Genomic DNA, 18,231 nt, shown 5'->3' with positions numbered 1-18,231 from the left:
GTTATGTCCTGTCTACAGTATCTTAAGGGGAGGTCAGATGTCTTATCCCAAAGCAACACTGTAAAATTGCTGGCAGAAAAAAACCCAAGAAATTCAGTTTTGTAACAGTTCCCCATTTTATTGAAACAAATCAGTCAAGATATGAGTTCTCAATGTGAAAAGAGTGGTGGCTAATTAAATATAAACTCAATGACATTCCACCTTAAATAAGCATGTGCCAAAAAAAAAAAAGTGTGGTATCTGTCTTGTTCACATCCCAAGTGTCCACACTACACAAATCAATAAAATATGGTAAAAACAGTTGGAAAAATCCAGCCATAAAATTTAAAGTGAATACATCTGACATGCAAAACTGTACATATTCTTACAAAAACAAAATGGAAAACAGAAAACAAAAAAATATTATGTGATATGAAATAGCTGTAATATACAAAGGCAGAGTGAACCCTCGTTTTGTAATCAGTTCCCTTAAGTCTAATCCATATTCTTACTACATCACCCAGCATACACACTGAGTTCAGTTAAGGCACCTCCCGCTAGTGTTTGCCTACACAATGACCAAATGTCAGAGACGTGTCTGATTTGGTTCTCCTCCTGCTCTCTATTTCTCATTATAATAAAATAAATCATTGGTTCTAACATACCTGAGTAACATCTCAAACAGGCTTCCTGTTATACCATCATGCTTGTAGAAACGTTATCCCTCACAGCGCCTCAATTCCACAAGGCAAATGCACTCTGCGTTAAGCTTAAATTAGAGTATGATCGCTTAGATTCAGTAGGAATAAATATGACAAAGTAATACCACATAAGTATGATCCCAAACCAGAGCAGGCATCGCAAGTCTGCTAATTTAAGAATACAATGTGCTGGGTTTACTAGACTGGCCCACAGTAAATTTCTCTCATGTTTGCGACACAGTATGTTAAAATACTGCTGCATGAAGATCTTTTGACTCCAGTGTAGACTGTTTGGGTTAGTTTTTGCTCTCAGACACAACTGTCCCTCATTATTTATGTCCTTTAGGCATGATATCAATCTGGAGTTAATGAATTTAATGTGAATAAAAGACATGGTATAGTATATAATCAGGTCGATTCATGGAAATCCCTTAAATACTAGTTCAGGAGATACAACGCTGTCAGAGCTATGGCAATGTACTGAGAGGAACAGGAACCGTTTTGCTAAGTCTATATTTTACAGTAAATGTAAATATACAACTGCTGTGCTCTTACATTGAAAACTCATTTCTTGCCCCTGTAAACTAAGTTTGAAATCTGGAATCTGGGTAACTTCTAGATTGTTTCCCATAGCATGAAGTAATGGACCCTAAAACTACCTTAAAAGGAATCATGTCAAAAATAAGCCAAAAGAATTGAACTTATTTGCATTGAGTTATGTCTTCTGACAAAATATGATCCATATAAATTAATAAAATGGAAAAAAAATGCATGGAATGAGCGATATAGTACAAAAAGCTTGTTCTGACTGAAAGCTAACTATAATTAATGGCTTGCCTCGTAAATCTGAGGTAAAAATGTCCAGGGGTGACTGATAGTCTAACTATGCGCTGTCCCTGAACTCTTTAAAAAAATTGGTAATTAATAGTTATTTTTACACCTTGCCATCGACGTCAGGAATAAAAATAAAAAAAAACACCTCCGCCCTCCCCCACCCAGGCCCCACTTTGTAATTACTGGCTACAGAAGTAACAAAAGTAGAGGCAACAGATAAATGCACCAGTGAATGAGTTCAAGCCCTTGAATGCTCCCTTGACTGGGAGAAGCACTCTCAAGCTCAACTGGATTGTGTTTTGTGAGCGTCACACAAGTGACATTAGTGTCATCAAACCCATGATAACATACAGATTATACTGTATATGTACATCCACACCCAGGCTAAGTTTGGTTTCATGTTTTGAGTTATGCAAGTCATAGAAACATTAAAACAAACTAAACATAAAAATAAACAAACAATAAAAATTAACAACCACAACAAAACAAAATCTTTGGAAACAGCATTATTGCTCCAGTAAAGGAACAGTGAAGCACACTAAAACAGGCGAGGAGAGGAAGAAGAAGGAGGTGTCTGCAATACGTTTTCTGATACATTCACCACTAAGCAACGGAGGGATTGTTTCTCTACGCTATAACGGTCTCTGGAACTACAGGATTTGTGTGTGTGTGTGTGTGTGTGTGTGTGCATGCATGTGCCTGGTGTTTCTATCGTTACATTTGGACATCTCAATTAACATGTTTCCCTAATAAAATCCAGGCAGATTCGGTGGAACTATGGACACTTGTAGAGGTTCTGATAAGATAAAGCTAAAATTATTCAGTTTACCATGGATGCATTTTAATGTTTAAAAACTCTTGACCTAAAGTCAAAGGAAGCCAGCACTCTCCAAGCCAAGTCAGTTTTCACAATAGTGTTATTTTTCATAATATATTATACTCTACTTAAACTCTATGTACATTATTTTAATCGTTCTAGTTCTACTGTATTCTGAGCATTAAATATGAAAGAGCTGCATGGCACCGAGTGCCGAGGTCTGTTTAAATGTAGTGCGGAGGTTGGGAACGATCATGTGTCAGTGTTATGTTTCTAAGCATTAATTGTTGTACTAAGCACTTCTAATCATAATCATTACAACTTTAAATCATGCTCTGAATTCACCTTGTTTTTAAGCAAAGGGCGACCGTGATGTATTTAGTGTTTAATAAGATATTTTTTTAATATTGAGGGAAGTGTAGCTTTTGCATTACTCTTAAAATATAATGTCTAAAATAGTAGCATCATTGGGAGATAAAACCTTTGTAATAAGTTAGAAGAAAACCATTTAAACTTTTCACCCCAGTAATTCGAAATCTACTGGAAATGTTAGCAATTTTTCTGCAAAAGCAGGGTTTTAAAATGCTATATAGTCAAATGTGCATATTGGACCAGTTTTTGCAATTATGTGTGTGTGTGTGTGTGTGTGAACGCACATTCACACACATGCACAAAGAAATATAGGGCTTATCTGCACATAACCACTAGTGTAGTGTATCAGGTTCCTTGAGAGTCACTGCTGCTTTTTTATCAAAATTTTCTTTATACTGTAGCTTGAAGGGATCCTGATGCTCTAGAGAGTGGTACAGAGAGCCGGATGAGGGGGGTCAGTGCCACGTACGGCACTCAGGACTCCCAGCCCGGATGCTCACTGCGTTCCAGAGACAGGGACTTGCTCTTATGTGGGGATGATGGACTTGGTGGACTGCTCAGGTTGGAGCTGTTGGAGGCTGTTGAATGTCTTGGTGAATCTGAATCCTAGAGATTTAAAAGAGAACATTTACACAAATGTACAAAAATCTTCTTTCTCTTCTTTTTTTGTGCAGCAAAAAAAAAGTTTAAACGACAAATTACTAGCTAGTACACGTGAGATGGAGCCTTTACCTAACAAATACTACTTAAGTGAGGCTGTGATAATATTCTAACCCAGTTAGACATCAGTATCTGGGATTAGGGTACTGGCTTTACTCTACTGCCTAAATCATCAACCAGTCAGCTCCATGTGTAGAGGGAGAACATCTGGAACGTTCTATTCTTACAGAGAGTTGCTACAGAATCCAAGGGAAGTGCTGCAGGCCAGAGATCTTCACAGGTGTAACACAAACACAGGCAGAATAAGACAGTTCTAGCCAATATATGACAAACTTGAGCTAAATGTAAGTACCAGGTCCTCCTACTATGTACTGTATTACTATTTTAACTTCATGATTTCAGTTCAGGTTTACTCTCTGTTAATGATATTCATAGTAAATGCTTCATCATGCTGTCAGTCCATGACTTTCACAGAGGTCTTAGCATGAGGTAGGTAAGAAGGTAAGGTTGTCTCTTCCCAGTGTCTCACCGAACCAGTTATATACTTAAGTAGCATTTCAGTCTTGGGGGGGATTTAGGCTTAACAAAACCTATGAAGATCTCTAATACAAACACGGAGCACCCACTAGTCTAACAGGATTATTTGATGCTAAAAGGCAGGATACAAGAGGGGTGCTTTATCACATAGTGCTGCTGGTTACCTTAATCCTACTAAACAGGGTCCTTAAAGTCCATTTCACATCAGGGGTCTTGCCTGTGGGAGAAACTGTCTTCCACTACAGAGAGTCACACATTGGCCACATGTCATAATGGAGTCCACACACACATGCGTGAAGTGTAGAGTATGCGATTTGTTCTCAAGTGGAACAGTATCGCTCATTCTCTAGACATGGTGCCACTCGATTCATGCACATAGCGTGGGAAAGAAAGGACAGGACCTTTTTTTTAAGTGTGAAAAAGCCTGGATTTTCTATATGCAGCATGGACAGCTCAAAAACAATACCATGCTATAGAGCAAAAATAACTTTGGCTTGGTGTCACTCCTGTCACTGCTGCACAGTGAAAAAACAGAATGAAGCAAAAAAAATTCCAGGCATGAAGACTTTACCTGTTACAGCTTTCTGAAAGTCTAAGAGATCCCATACACGGAATAAAACACACTAATCATCTACATCAGTGGTTCTTAACACTGGACCGCCTGCCTGCCTTGTACAGGGTGATTCACTCGAAAGAGGCCCAGAATATTTTGTAATAACTCTTGCTAAAACGAAAAGCTCTGAACAAAACAACGTACAATGTGCTTTTCAGAATACAGAGCTTCGAACACTCCGGGATGCCCCCAAATTGGACCGATAAAGTGGGCGACAGACAGCCATTGTGCCGTTTAATGCCATAACCCTGCACTCACTCACTTGACTTCTAATCGGGACGGTGGTGTACAGTAATGAGCAGCGCATCTACATGGTGCGAACCTATTGGGTCACCGAATAGTTTAAGCGATGTTAAAGTTAATTTAGGAAGAAATATTGTGTTCCTGACACCTAACGTGAAATTGCTGCTATTCCCCGCGACATGCTTGCCGATACACTCGGCTGGCAGAAAACAAAGATCACTTCCAGCATCGCATGTAATGCAATCAATTAAAAATGCATTTTGGTTCATCATAGTGAGAGTTATTACAAAATTTTTAGTTCTTTTTCAAGTGAACTATCCTGTATGTTTTAGTGTTTTCTCACCTTACAGCATACCTAATCAAAACTAATCAGCTAATTAACAGCCTTTTCTGAACTGAAGGGGCAAGGTAGAGCAGGGAAAACAAAATGCGCAGATCAGGTGGTCCTCCAGGTCCAGGGTTGAGAAACACTGATGTAAAATGATGCACTTTTATTAGTTTAGCAATGCAAACTAATAAAAATGCACTATTTATATATTTTTGTCTGGTTTGCTTTTGCAACAAAAACTATTTGGCAAGAAATGTATCACCAGTTAAATGAATTACATGTGGTTTAAGCCCTCCCCCGCAGTACAATTACGTACCTCTCTGTCAAACTGGGAAAGGGGGGCATCACCTGCACAGTCCATGCCTCCCCCTGATGAGAGTGAGCCCTCAGAGGGTGAGGTCATCGTCTGCCGCTTGTTGGAGCCGTAACTCCCACTAGAGAACTCCCTCCTAAGAGCACTGCCATTCTGTGAGGTCGAAGCTAGGAGGCAAACACCAAACCATGTGACCATTACTGCACTGAACAAAAACTTTTACCTGGCAGTTTCAATTATTGGCTTTTTTAAGATACATCTTTTTTTACTATTTCTTATATAGTTTCACTGCAAAAACTTACTTGTGCCGAGGCCACTGCTGGCACTCATGGAGCGGCCTGGTTCAGGTCTGGCTTTTGTTATAGAGGGGATGCTGACGGAGCCGCCCAGGACTCCCCGGCTCTCTTGAGGACGAAGATTCTGAACAGAACATTTGGAAATCAGAATATATTGATTTACACATATCTAATTACATAAATATTAAAAACCATTAAAACATAGAAAAACAAAAAAACAAATATACCAATATACCAAGTAGGCAAGTTCGTTCCTAGAGAGCCGCAATCCTGCAGAGTTCAGCTCCAAACCTAATCACACACACCTCAACAAGCTAATCAATGTCTTCTGGATTACTGAGGCTACAGGAATGTGAGGTGTTGGAGTCAGTGCTGAAATCTGCAGGACTGCAGGTCTCTAGGACCTACCTTGCAAACCCCTGATTTATACAATGATATCTGTGTTGTGTACTTTTCATGTTTAAATCCGCATTAAACCCAATGAATCTTTCGAGAAAGATATAATGAAACCCAATGTGCTTAAGTGGGGTACTTGTTAACTAAATATTTTATGTGTAAAAAAACACATTTTATTACAACCACAAAAGAAATTTTCGATTTACTAACAAAAGGTGAGGATTAGTTGTGTCTTAAGTGAACTAGTACATGTTTTTTTTTTTTTATCATTTTGGCTTAAAGACTAGGCAATTTTGTGGGGTTAATACTGATAAAAATGTATTTCTCATGGCAGTCTCAATTCAAACTAATAGGCCCCTGACATTAAAAAATGTTATGTTCATATCATGGTGCTTTGTCACATCCTGTTGTGTTTAGTAATTGTTACACTTCAGTTGTTTTGCTTGCTTTTTCTAAAATCTAAATTTGCCATGTCTACTGAGAATGAACAGCACATGAGCCCCTTATAAGTTTTGTACTTCTACTTGTGACATCTTTCATGCAACCATTAAAAAAAACCATCTGTCTGGTCACGCAGCCAATTCAGTACTTATTTCACATCTTAAAAATCAGGGTCTTATTTTAAAGGTTGATAAATTATGCAAGGGTCTCTACTAGCCCTACCAGAGAGCAGATGGAGGCGGGAGTCCCAGGAGCAGAGCTTAGGGATGGGGAGTAGGAGGAAAGAGGGGAGTCCTGGGAGAGGTACTGGTCAGCAGAGGTGACAGTCATGTGATAGACATGCTCAAAGCTGGTGGGGGTGGAGATGAGGCGCAGGCAGGGAGAAGGGAGGGGTGAACCAGGCTACAGCACAAAGAGTCAAGACAGTGAAATGAGGGAACAGAAATAGTGAGAAGTGGGAAAAAAAAACCCATAGACACCTTAAATAAGAAATGGGAAAGGGAGAACCAAAAATACCAAGAACGGACATGATACCAAATAATTAGGAGTGCTAGGAAATTTGACAAAGTTAAAATAAATAAGATGGAAGGCAGCAAGGTGTTTAAAATAAAATAATAAAAAAGTGTGTTACCATTGGAAGATCCTTAAGTATTTGGATCCCATCTCCAGGACCCATATGAACAACATGGTTGAAGTTGGTGGGATTTGAAATCAACTTATTCCTCATCTCTGGATCTCTAAGCATCTCTCTACATCAAACAATACCATCAAATCAATGAAGAGGAGCTCAGATCATAATGTTTACTATTCATGCAAAAACACCATAAATGCTCTTCATATTTTCATATGAAGCATACTGATCTGTATGCTCTTCCGTATTCACCTCCGTTGTTGCAGTCTCTCCTCTTCTGGAACTCTGAAGGAAAAGCGGCGTTTGCTCGTCATGCTGCGGACCATCTGCTTCCGGCTGTTATCAGACGTCTCTGGAACCACCAGCTCGTCCCCCTCTGTAACAGATGACATTACAGTACAGACATCATCACCCTATCCAACTTTCTAATTAATGAACAGTGTTGGTTAAATTACTGAGGAAATGTAATCCAGTGCTGATTATAATTCTTTAATTATGTAATCAGTGATATCATCATGTTCACAACAATTCTCTGGGTTTACTCAAGGTTTGTCTCTTGTGGCCATAAACAGTGACAAATACAGCACAGTTATGTTTACAGTTTACTGGGTTATTTATTACGGGTGTAACAATGAAGCATATTTTGTTCATTCAGTTGAAGACTAGTTATATAATTAGATATAATTATGTGTGTCTGCATAATAAACACAAATAATTGCTGCCTATATCCATATGGCATATATTATGCAAAGTGTAATAAACTTAAAACTTAATTAGACAGACATATACCCGTAAGCCATAACGTTAATATTACATAACACTGATCATGGGCACCCAAGGCTCATTTATGCCTGTTGGGAGCAAAGGCTAGCCCGAGGTCTGATCCTACAGAAAAGCTAATTTAAATCAATGCTGGCCATGACAGAAAGGCATCAGAACTAACGGTGCATCACAGGTTGGGCCCGTCAGGCAAAGAACCTGACCTCCAAACTCCCCAGCTCAAGCAACCATGAGATACTCTGGACAAGCAAGTCCAATCCATGGAGGCCCGACCTCACAGCACCCAAATAATCTGGTGTCACTGTCCTGGTTCCAAACACCATAGCACAGCCTCAGAGGTCCTGGGGTGGCACTAAGGGAAACCTACACAATACAGGTCATAATGATTTTCCCTGAAATGTCATGTCTGATTACTGTTCTTCCCTCTGAAAAAGTAGCCTGCTCTTTATTTTTTAAGATATATTATAGAAATTAAGATTATAAGAAATATATATATATATATATATATATATATATATATATATATATATATATATATATATATTTAAGAATAGTATATGCTAAAGGGGCTTTAAAAAACATACTTCTCATATCCACACTGTTCTAATGAGCTAATTTACTGGAATAACAGCAGGCGATAATCACACTGCATGGCCACTAGGTCTGGGTGATAGAATGATTGTTAATCAGAATCACAATAAAATTTACGTTGATAATGATGACACGCTTTGATCACCTAAACAGGAACCAATGAGGGGTTGTTGGTAAATTTAGGAGATGAAGATTTATGTGCACTATCCTCCAAAGTAGAGTTTGACCAAAAAAAAAAAAAACAAAAAAAAAAAAACAGAGGGTAAGAGGCGCTGACAGAGATCTTATATATTCCTGTTAATAAATGAGAACAGTAACACAAATTGCATTGTTGTCATAAGTACTACCTAGCTAGACATATTAAAAGCCAAACCCCAGATCAAAAGCTCATTGTTAAACAAACATTACATCATTAGAAAGTTTTCCACTTTTTAGCTATTAGTGAATAAACTAATAAAGATTTACAATAAATTGTGAAAAAAAAACTCAAACTCTGTGTTTTGGTGCATAGAATGATGTACACTTTCTCTGGCATGCACTTGCTCTCGGTTATAGTTGTCATGGTTACAGAAACCCAGTGGCTTGGTTTTGGGGTAAAAAAAAAGCCACCCGTGATGTACATGAGACTAAAATGTTGAAAAACGTATGTAATAAACCCAAAATGTGATTTAAAACCTGGCTGTTATTTTACATGGTGTTAGAAGTTATTTTATGGCTTAAGATATTTAACCAATATGTAGGTAGAAGATTCCCTATGTAAATTAGTATAATATTTTATATTTTGTAATACCGTGAATTATATTTGTATATTTTCTTTGTCATTCTACCAAAAACAATTAAATGTTTTAAAAATTAGTGATTTAATATGATATATACAATTAGTGTTATTCTAATCTATGCAGAAAAAGAAAATGGTGTTCTGATTGTGTTAGAAATTTTCATGTATATAATATACTTGTCAATCATGGTCAATATAGAAAAATTTATTATAACATTTTTTTCTATATCATCGTGGAATATATAGTTCCCCCTTAGATGAAATAAAAAAAAAAAACACTAACATACAATCCCATACTCCCACCCTCAAACAGCCACACCTTGAGACTCAGAGTCATACAAGCAGCATTATCAGGGCTTCAAAAACTTTCTCAAATTGAGATACATATTAAACTAATTTGTGGACAGAAATATTTTATTGAGACGTATTTAAAATGAACATTTTCCCGAGGACTGGAAACCTAGTTTACCAGAGGCAAAATTAGTCATGTTTAATTTAGTTAATATTCTAAAGCACAGAATTTGTTTTCTTACGACTAAGAGAATGAGGTCAATTACTGTACAGTGGAACCTCGGATTACGAGTAACGCAGTTTACGAGTGTTCCGTAAAACGAGCAAAGATTTTGAATAATTTTGACTTTAAAAAAAACGAGCATCGTCTTGGTTTACGAGCCCCGAGTATCATGTACCACGCATGCGCTTCTTGTTTTGACGCCGAGCGTCACGTGATCACAACCAAGCCAACGGTTTTTCTCTCTCTTGCGCTGCGGAATTGTGGGTAATCGTCTACCCTGTTGGTTCTTAGTGCTCATCTCTTACTTGTATAATCAACGTCCATGTACTGTACTGTTTACTATAACACTGTGACCACGTGTGTGTGTGAAACATATTTTATTTTGTGTTTGTAAGCGTGTTTGTACAGCCCGTGTGTGTGTGTGTGTGCACGTATGAAGCCAGAGCAAGTCTCATTAGAGGGTAAAGATCCATTTTTCTCTCTGTATCAGCCTGTTGTTTCTCACTTTACCTTTGAAAAGAATCGCAACAGAGCAGAGTTTCTGTGTAAGGCAGAGAGTGTGTGTGTGTTTGAGAAGACGAGTGGAGGAGGGGGTGGAGGGGTATTGTAAAGGCGAAAGGGTGTGTGTGTGTGTGCACGCACATTACACACACACACACACACACACACACACACACACACACACACACACACACACACACACACACACACACACACAGCGCCTGCATGCACAAACGGAAACACTTATCTGTCTGGATTTATTTGTACTTTTTTTTAAAGGTAAAGTGCAAGTGTAAGTTTTGTTTTATTTTTACTTTATATTTTGTATTAATTATTTTTATGTATTTATTTTTTTGGGCTGTAGGATGAATAATTTGAGTTTCCATTATTTCTTATGGGAAAATTAAATTTGGTTTACAAGTGTTTTGGAATACGAGCCCATTCCAGATCGAATTATGCTCGTAACCCGAGGTTCCACGGTACTTAGATTTTAAATAATACTTATCAAGAAACCAACCACATTAAATTACGATTTATGCCTCGTTTCACCCACAAGATTTAGATATGGCACGTACCTGCTGTTTTATTTTTAAAGTAGATTAGGCGTACTGTCTCCAGCCCTAGCAGGTTCAATGAGCCGTCTGTGTTCAGAGGATGAACCTAAACAAGAAGTGCAAAATCACAACAAATGTGTTTACTTACATGTTACAAATTATTAGTTATTGTTTTCATTTTTAATGAAAAAAACAAAAACAATAACAAAAAACAACTTTCAACAACTATCAAAATCAAATGATTAAATGATAAAATAAATAATTTTTCTGAGTACTAGCTGTGTCTTAAATATTTACTTTTTTCAGAGGAATCGTCTGAATCCACTCCATACTGTTTACATCAAACACATCCACTGCATTCTCGCTGTACACTGATAAGTAAGGTGCATTATAACCTGCAGAGGACAAAATGTAAGTGCAGTTATTGTAGACGGCATCCATTAGTGAGTGATTATCTGACAGATTTATAGTGTTGACAGCACTTACAACAGGCAGTTGGCACAGCTGGCCACATCAGCTCCTGCTGGCGTGAGCGCCTCCCCTGGCAGTCAACGTAAACACCGATGCTGCTAAAGCACAAGAGTAACTCTTTGCTGGAAATTTCCACAGCGCAGAGTGCATCCAAGCCTAGCTGCCCAATGAAAGCCAGGGTGTGATCCTCTGGATGGAGCAGGCTAATGGGAGGTCCATCTCCTTGCAAGCTGTAGCGTAGGAATCCAGCCTGATAACCCACACACAACTTATCCCCCTGTAGAGCCATCCACTGCACCGCCCCGGGAACCTGCAGCTCCCGCAGTTTCCTGTACCGTGTTTTACCCTTGCAGAGCTCGTAGCAAATTACCTGTCTCTTCATGGCAACACACAGGCAAGGGCGAACCCCATGCTTCACCATGCCAGACACCAATGTCTGGCAGCCTTTAGTCTCAGGAAGTTTGTAGAACTCTGTGTCCCGATCGTCCAGAGATGCCATGGAGAAAAGCCGAACGTGACGGTTACGGCCGGAGATGACCGCTAGCAGCTGCTCAGAGGGAATCAAGTCAATCAGGTGGACCTTTTTATTGTCCCCTACCTTGACAATCTCTATGTAACATCAAGAAGAAAAAGAAATGAATGAGGAATCTGGAGGAAGTAGTGAAAATTATGATTCAGATTTTATTAGTACAAAAAAAGATGTACCATCTTTGGTGACGTGGATAACGTACAGTCCCTCCTCATTGCCCAGAGCTATCCTCTCATGATCTGAAAATAAAATAAAAAGATAAGTGGGAATGTTATTCTATACGATAATGTGCAGAAGGCTTAAAGTACTTTTGATTGTGTTGCTGAAGCACCTAGAATAGCAGCAGACTGGGTGGTTTTGATTAGAGGCAGGGTGCAGTCATAAGCTTCTTTAGGGACATAAACAGAGCGCTCCTTTAACTTGTTCTTCCTTAGGAGACGGTGCAGCTCATTTAGCAGTCCCACCCACTTATTCTTTTCCTGATCGTTGTCAGCCAGGATTAGGATGGAGCATTTTTTACTGCCAGATGTAGAGAGCTGAGACGCTGTGACCTGAAGGCGAGACAACAGGTAAGATTATTTAATGGAATAGTAACAGAGCCAAAAACCTTCAATGGGAACAAACCGCTCCATCCTGTGTTACTTTGAAAACAAAAGCTTTTTAAATACGGTCAAATCTCGTTACAACAAACTTGCTGTGACTGTAAACATTTTTTAACTTACGTAAACCCTAAGAGTCTAAAGTTGTTTATATATGTGTACTTGACATTAACAGTTCCCTGCAAAAGTATTCATACCTCTTTATCTTTTCTCTGTCACGTTAGAACCACAAACGTAAATGTATTTTATTGAGATTTTACATAATAGACCAAGACAAAGTAGCACATAACTGTGAAGTGGGAAAAAAAATTATAAATGGTTTTAACTAAAATTCAGGGGAATTAATTAACTTTAGAGGTTACCTAATTACTAAATAGCTGTTCTGTGAAACCGTCAGAGGTTTACATTAGTAAACAAACAGCATCATGAAGCCCAAAGAATTTTGAAAAACACTAACTTGTAAATCACATTTAAAGATTCTACAGGTATGTATAAAGATGATGACAAAAGTGTATAATTAAAGACAAATCTGACGAGGTCAAGAATTTACTAAGCTAGTAACTATCACATGTTTTGGTCACTAATTAATTATCTGTAAATTTATTTTAAAAATGAACTTTGAAATATACTAAAATAACATTGATTATTTCTTTACAGTTCAACTTATGAATAAACATATTTTAAAAGCTTCAGTAAAATATTTTAACTTGCTTATTTAACTAGCTCCTGCACCACCTGCTCAAAAATTGTGTATTCTAATCTTATGATATATTATGAGAACCTATGATAACTGTTTCGAGGGCAAGTCGTTTGTGCAAATTACTGTAAATTAGCTCCAGAAGAAATATCTGTTATAGTTAATTAAAACCAAACAAGCCCAAACCCTGGGTTAAACTTACCCTGAAAATACAGGGAATGTCCTTCCTATTGGCATGGATGACATCAGATGCTAGTACTGAACTGACTGCAAAATCCTCATCCCTGCAGAAAGAAGAGAATTTTCAGACAAAGTCTAAAGGCCCAGACAGCAATCGCTATGTTTAAATGTCACAATTTTTACTTTTCCTAAATAAATCATTCTGATTACAAATTCCACATAATTCTTTTATGTTTTAGAGTCTGTTGTCCGTTTACCATTATCACTAGCCTAACTGTTTTACAGATTTCTTTCCACAACTGAGACAAAACAGAATGTTGACTTATTCATACCCCTTATCTACCAAAGTTACTAAAGGTCTGTTTGTGTGCCCCTTCACATCCTACTTCTCATCCATATGACAAAATTTGTTTTAAAAAGGCATTTTTTTGGAGGTCTCCCCGCCCCCAACAAAATCTTAAGATACACACCCTCACAGGTATCCATGTTCAAATTCAGCTATTGAAAATTTAGAAAATTATGAGTGCATGCTCAATTTTAGAAAAACAATTGCGTATTTAAGGCATCAGTTAAATTAGGTACTGATTATGCTGTATGCAAACATTATTGGTGACAGACAGTATAACACATCTGTAAGTGGTTCTCAATAGTGACTGACCGCATGTCAATGACCTGGCTAACCACGACACTGGGCTGTGCAACTTTGCCCTCCGCAAGCTCATAGAGGAACAACTTAAAGTCACACACAACAGCAAGGGCTTTCTGCCAGCCTTTCTTCACCCCTGCTGGCTTAGGCACCTAGAAATAATCACAAAAATAAAGATTCGTCTCACAAATTATCTGTACTACACAGTCAAGACAGAAAGTTAAGGCCCTAATAACTCAATTGCCTATAAAAGTGATGACAGCAGAGAGCAGAGCTTCTTACCCTAACATGGCCCTCATAAGCTGTGCCAATGCCTTTCTGTGTGTCAATCCCAAGTGGACCTTTTGTTTGGTCTGGCGGAATGGGACACACGGCAGGGGCTCTGTCCGCACATGTCACATGACACGAGAAGTTGCAGACTGTACGAGAGCAAAGAAGTAAGTAAATGGAATCTAAAAACCATCATTACATTATTCTTTTAAAAAAAAATTAGTTGTAGTGTCAATCACCTTCACATATGCATCCTTGTCGGATAAGTCCAACCATCAAAGAAGTGCACTGGTTACACTTAGTGGGAGCAGTGAAGGACTTCACCACAAACTGATGAGCTTTTGGCTGCAAATGAGTAAAGAAAATCTAAATGCAAATAACTCTGAGTACATCTAACTTAATTTGGTCTAAAAAGCCAGTGTTTTTCAATAAACAAAACAGGCAGAAAGACCTGAACTCTTTTGCAAACAAGGGAACTTTATGAATTTACAGGCATGATGATTAATATGCAAACAGAGATGCTTTTTTTAGGACATTTCTCCTCTTGTCTATAGATTCTAAAAACATTACAGGGGTTGAGCATAAAGAGGCGCCAAAAAATGTATACACAAGTCAGGAAAAGAAAAACTTAAAGTATAAATATTTTAAAACAAAATTTATTGCTTTATGTTATATATCGATATACAAGATAATATTATAATAATATATTATTGTTTAACTATGATAATTTGAGAATATTACAAAATTATGAAGAATCACCAACCCCACTGTTAATATATATATTTTTTAAATGCCACTTCTTAATTTTAGCACATTTAAGTATATTTAATAATTGATTTACAAAAATAAACAGCAATCAATACCTTGGGTATGGGAAACCCAGTGCTGCTGTATCCTCCCGATCGCATGGTAGGCGTCTGTGTACCTTTATGGGGATAATCTAACGGCTGGAACAATAAAGTTATTCATTAGCACTTTGACACAATTATCACTCTTCATTATTCCACATACACTGCTTGGCCCAAAAAGTCGACCAATTTAATTTTTTGTTTGTCTGCCTTAAATTTAAATATAGCTCGCAATGTGGTGGCCAAATGTGTGAAATTTATTCTTCATACTCCCATAACTCTTTAATGATTTGAATTCTGGATTTTGTCCATGCCATAAGGGGTGAAAAATAAATAACAATAACCAAAATAAATAAATTAATAAAAATCATAAATTGACATTACATTCAGGTAGTCAAGCTTACTCCACTTTACTGCCTCCAGAGGCTTGTCGAGTGGGTGCAACTGTATAAATAAATAGGAGGTCCATCACTTCACGGGCTTCCCTTATTACCCTGATGTGGCAACTGCACTGTCAATCTAGACTTATCAAACCACATGACCTTTTTCATATAGCATTTAAGTGACTTCCACTCACAGTTATTCATGATTGTTTTTTTAGACAGCATACTTCCTCAGAAGCTAACAGTTTACCACATCTTCTTAGCTGTTTCTTTGCAGACCCTTCCAAAGAGGCGACTTATTTTGGCCAGGTATGAGTGTTTGTATGTTTGTAAAATGCACCTCTAAAGGCTCCATGTCGCTGGTGGAGGAGGGAGAACGAGAGTGGGATACAACTTGGGACTTGCGATCTTCATCTCGGGATGGCGGGTTTGACACACTAAAGTTGTCAATGGAGTCAATCTAAGGGAGTAAAGGAGGAGTCAGACACAAAGGTAAAATGCTAACCTTCATTACTCTAGTTGAGTTTTCTAGGATTATATTGCTAAAGATTAGTTGTTAAATTTTGAGACTATTTAAATATATTGCAGTATATCCTACTAGAATGTAATAATGTTCTACAATATCTTTATATTCCTACCATATTACTGTATATATATATAAAATGAAAAATTTAATTTCCACCAATATGAGATGTAAGAGAGCTCTTAAATCCTAGGAAAATCTTAATTATTGCTTGTTTGTAATCATTTTATACATTCATAGCTGCTTACATGGTATGTCTTCAACAAAGAATGCACATTCCAATGGTTAAGGCCACAATCATGAATTTCAAAACACTTAATTTGTTCTGTGCTAATTTTATATCACACAAAGTGCTCTGAGGAAAAAATAATGAACATTTACATTCCAAAGTACATTCCAACATTCTTTTGTATTAAAATACATGCATATAAAAAGTTAAATCAATTTCATGATTGTGCCTTAAAAAAAAAACATGGTCTGGTCAAAATTTTGTGAACATCTGACATTCACATCTAAGTCTTCATGGACCATGCTAAAACATGCTTGGGCTTTTTAGCCTCACTGTAGTTTAGAAAGGTAACAAATATGTGACGATCAGGTGTCCACAAACCTTTGGCCATATAGCGTAGATCAAAGAAAGACCCCACCCGCCCCCCAAAAAAACAGCCAAAACAAAACATTCATGCCTTGAAAATAGATGCTAAAAAAGATGCTAGTCACATAAAAAGAGAGCCCATGTGCTATAGATAATTGTTAAATCATGGTTATGATTATATTCAAGGCACTCCCTGCACATACTCTAAAAATCCTGGCTTAAGTAAATATAAACAAAAACATAAGCACTTTTGTAAGTCGCTCTGGATAAGACTGTCTGACTAATAACTAAATGTAAATGTAAATGTAAAAGTAAATATATACAGTTTTAAATATGGCTATATCAGGTAGAAGGAAGGAGACCCAGCCCAGTTTACAGACACAGAACTGAGAATCAGTAAAGAGTTATACACATATGGTTATGACCCAAATACTAAAGATCACAGTGACATCCATGTACAAATCCACACCCATGCAATATGAAAATGTAAACACATGCATTAAAGCCACAGAGAATATCGCAATGCCAATACGACTTTGTTACTGCACTCAATGCCCCACAAGGACAAACCAAGAGCTTACATGTCTGCCTTTGCTGGCTTGACCACAGGCAGGAGATCGCTTCAATATAAACAACAACAAAAGTTGAAGATTATGTTAATACATGGACTAGTAATACAGATAGGGCTTATTTAAAAACATTTTGAGAGAAACAAGATTCAGAAATGAATTTGGGATTATAAGCAGCTGTCCCAAGAAAAGACAGCCATATGGAGATTTGATGGTTATCTATCTCAGATATATTACGACTAAAATTATTACAACATTCCCAAGTGCTTAGTTTATCAGTACTAACATCAAAGTGTTCCACTGCAGAGGCTGGGGCATTGAGGAATGCAAGGAACGAGTTGTGTGAATCTTGATTCTTTACACCTGCAACACAAAAAAAGTTTCATAGAAAAATGTACATTAACTGTAAATCATAATCTGTGATAAGATGTTAGGGGAATTTACCCTTAGACAAACGTAGTTCTTCCGTTTCTCGTTTTAGTCTTTCAATTTCCGTCTGTAAGTCCTGATTTCTCTTTTCAGAGTCCTGGAGTTTGCTGGTCGAGAAAACAAAAACAAAGGAACATTCAGATAATTAAATCTGTGCAAATCTCCCAGACTTCCAGCCAGATATCACTGTAATGTTGGGGCCAAATCATTCTATCTATAATTGGTTGACAGTACAAAATAAAAATATACTTTATATTTAATAGTCTATTTGCTTCTATCAAATCCCAAATTCTATCAAATTCTAGAATCCCAACAAACAGCATTAAAATCTCTAGAGGTCACTAGCTTTACCACTCAGTGGCCATGTTGGCAGCCTTCACTTTGTTGAGTTCATCTTGGATGGTTTGTTTTGCTTTTATCTCAGAGTCCAGTGCAGACTGCAGCTCCAGACGAGCAGACATGTCCAGCTTAGCCAATCGTCGCATCTTCCATGGCATGTCCTGTCATGGAGAAAGACCGCGAAAAAAACAGCTGTTTTCGCAAAAATGTTGTCTAACATTCATTCACTTTGATTTAATCATTAAGTTATACAAAATATAATATGATATGCTAA

General features: G+C 37.5%; 1 protein-coding gene across 4 annotated transcripts in view; it reads right to left on the bottom strand.

Moving 5' to 3' along the window:
* Positions 1 to 100: 100 nt before the first annotated feature.
* The window catches only part of cdc42bpaa (CDC42 binding protein kinase alpha (DMPK-like) a), a 57,771-nt gene continuing 39,640 nt past the window's right edge, over positions 101 to 18,231 (bottom strand). For 2 of the 4 annotated variants that reach the window (XM_053509277.1, XM_053509279.1), the window contains 20 exons: positions 17,970 to 18,118; positions 17,634 to 17,725; positions 17,476 to 17,552; positions 17,202 to 17,240; positions 15,843 to 15,962; positions 15,135 to 15,218; positions 14,511 to 14,616; positions 14,284 to 14,420; positions 14,014 to 14,153; positions 13,378 to 13,459; positions 12,211 to 12,430; positions 12,056 to 12,118; positions 11,366 to 11,959; positions 11,177 to 11,274; positions 10,901 to 10,985; positions 7,414 to 7,537; positions 7,162 to 7,279; positions 5,700 to 5,817; positions 5,401 to 5,564; positions 101 to 3,309 (listed from right to left, as the gene is read on the bottom strand). In XM_053509277.1, the coding sequence (XP_053365252.1) occupies positions 3,178 to 3,309; positions 5,401 to 5,564; positions 5,700 to 5,817; positions 7,162 to 7,279; positions 7,414 to 7,537; positions 10,901 to 10,985; positions 11,177 to 11,274; positions 11,366 to 11,959; positions 12,056 to 12,118; positions 12,211 to 12,430; positions 13,378 to 13,459; positions 14,014 to 14,153; positions 14,284 to 14,420; positions 14,511 to 14,616; positions 15,135 to 15,218; positions 15,843 to 15,962; positions 17,202 to 17,240; positions 17,476 to 17,552; positions 17,634 to 17,725; positions 17,970 to 18,118 (2,742 nt within the window). In that variant the 3' untranslated portion in view covers positions 101 to 3,177. Of the gene's footprint in view, positions 3,310 to 4,064; positions 4,140 to 5,400; positions 5,565 to 5,699; positions 5,818 to 7,161; positions 7,280 to 7,413; positions 7,538 to 10,900; positions 10,986 to 11,176; positions 11,275 to 11,365; positions 11,960 to 12,055; positions 12,119 to 12,210; positions 12,431 to 13,377; positions 13,460 to 14,013; positions 14,154 to 14,283; positions 14,421 to 14,510; positions 14,617 to 15,134; positions 15,219 to 15,842; positions 15,963 to 17,201; positions 17,241 to 17,475; positions 17,553 to 17,633; positions 17,726 to 17,969; positions 18,119 to 18,231 lie in introns of all 4 variants that reach the window. The other 2 variants (XM_053509280.1, XM_053509278.1) reach the window with 2 other exon arrangements.

The sequence above is a fragment of the Clarias gariepinus genome, chromosome 13 (genome assembly GCF_024256425.1).
Source record: "Clarias gariepinus isolate MV-2021 ecotype Netherlands chromosome 13, CGAR_prim_01v2, whole genome shotgun sequence".
Taxonomy (NCBI): domain Eukaryota; kingdom Metazoa; phylum Chordata; class Actinopteri; order Siluriformes; family Clariidae; genus Clarias; species Clarias gariepinus.
Note: the sequence above shows the minus strand (reverse complement) of the source record. Positions and strands in the feature narration are given on the sequence as shown.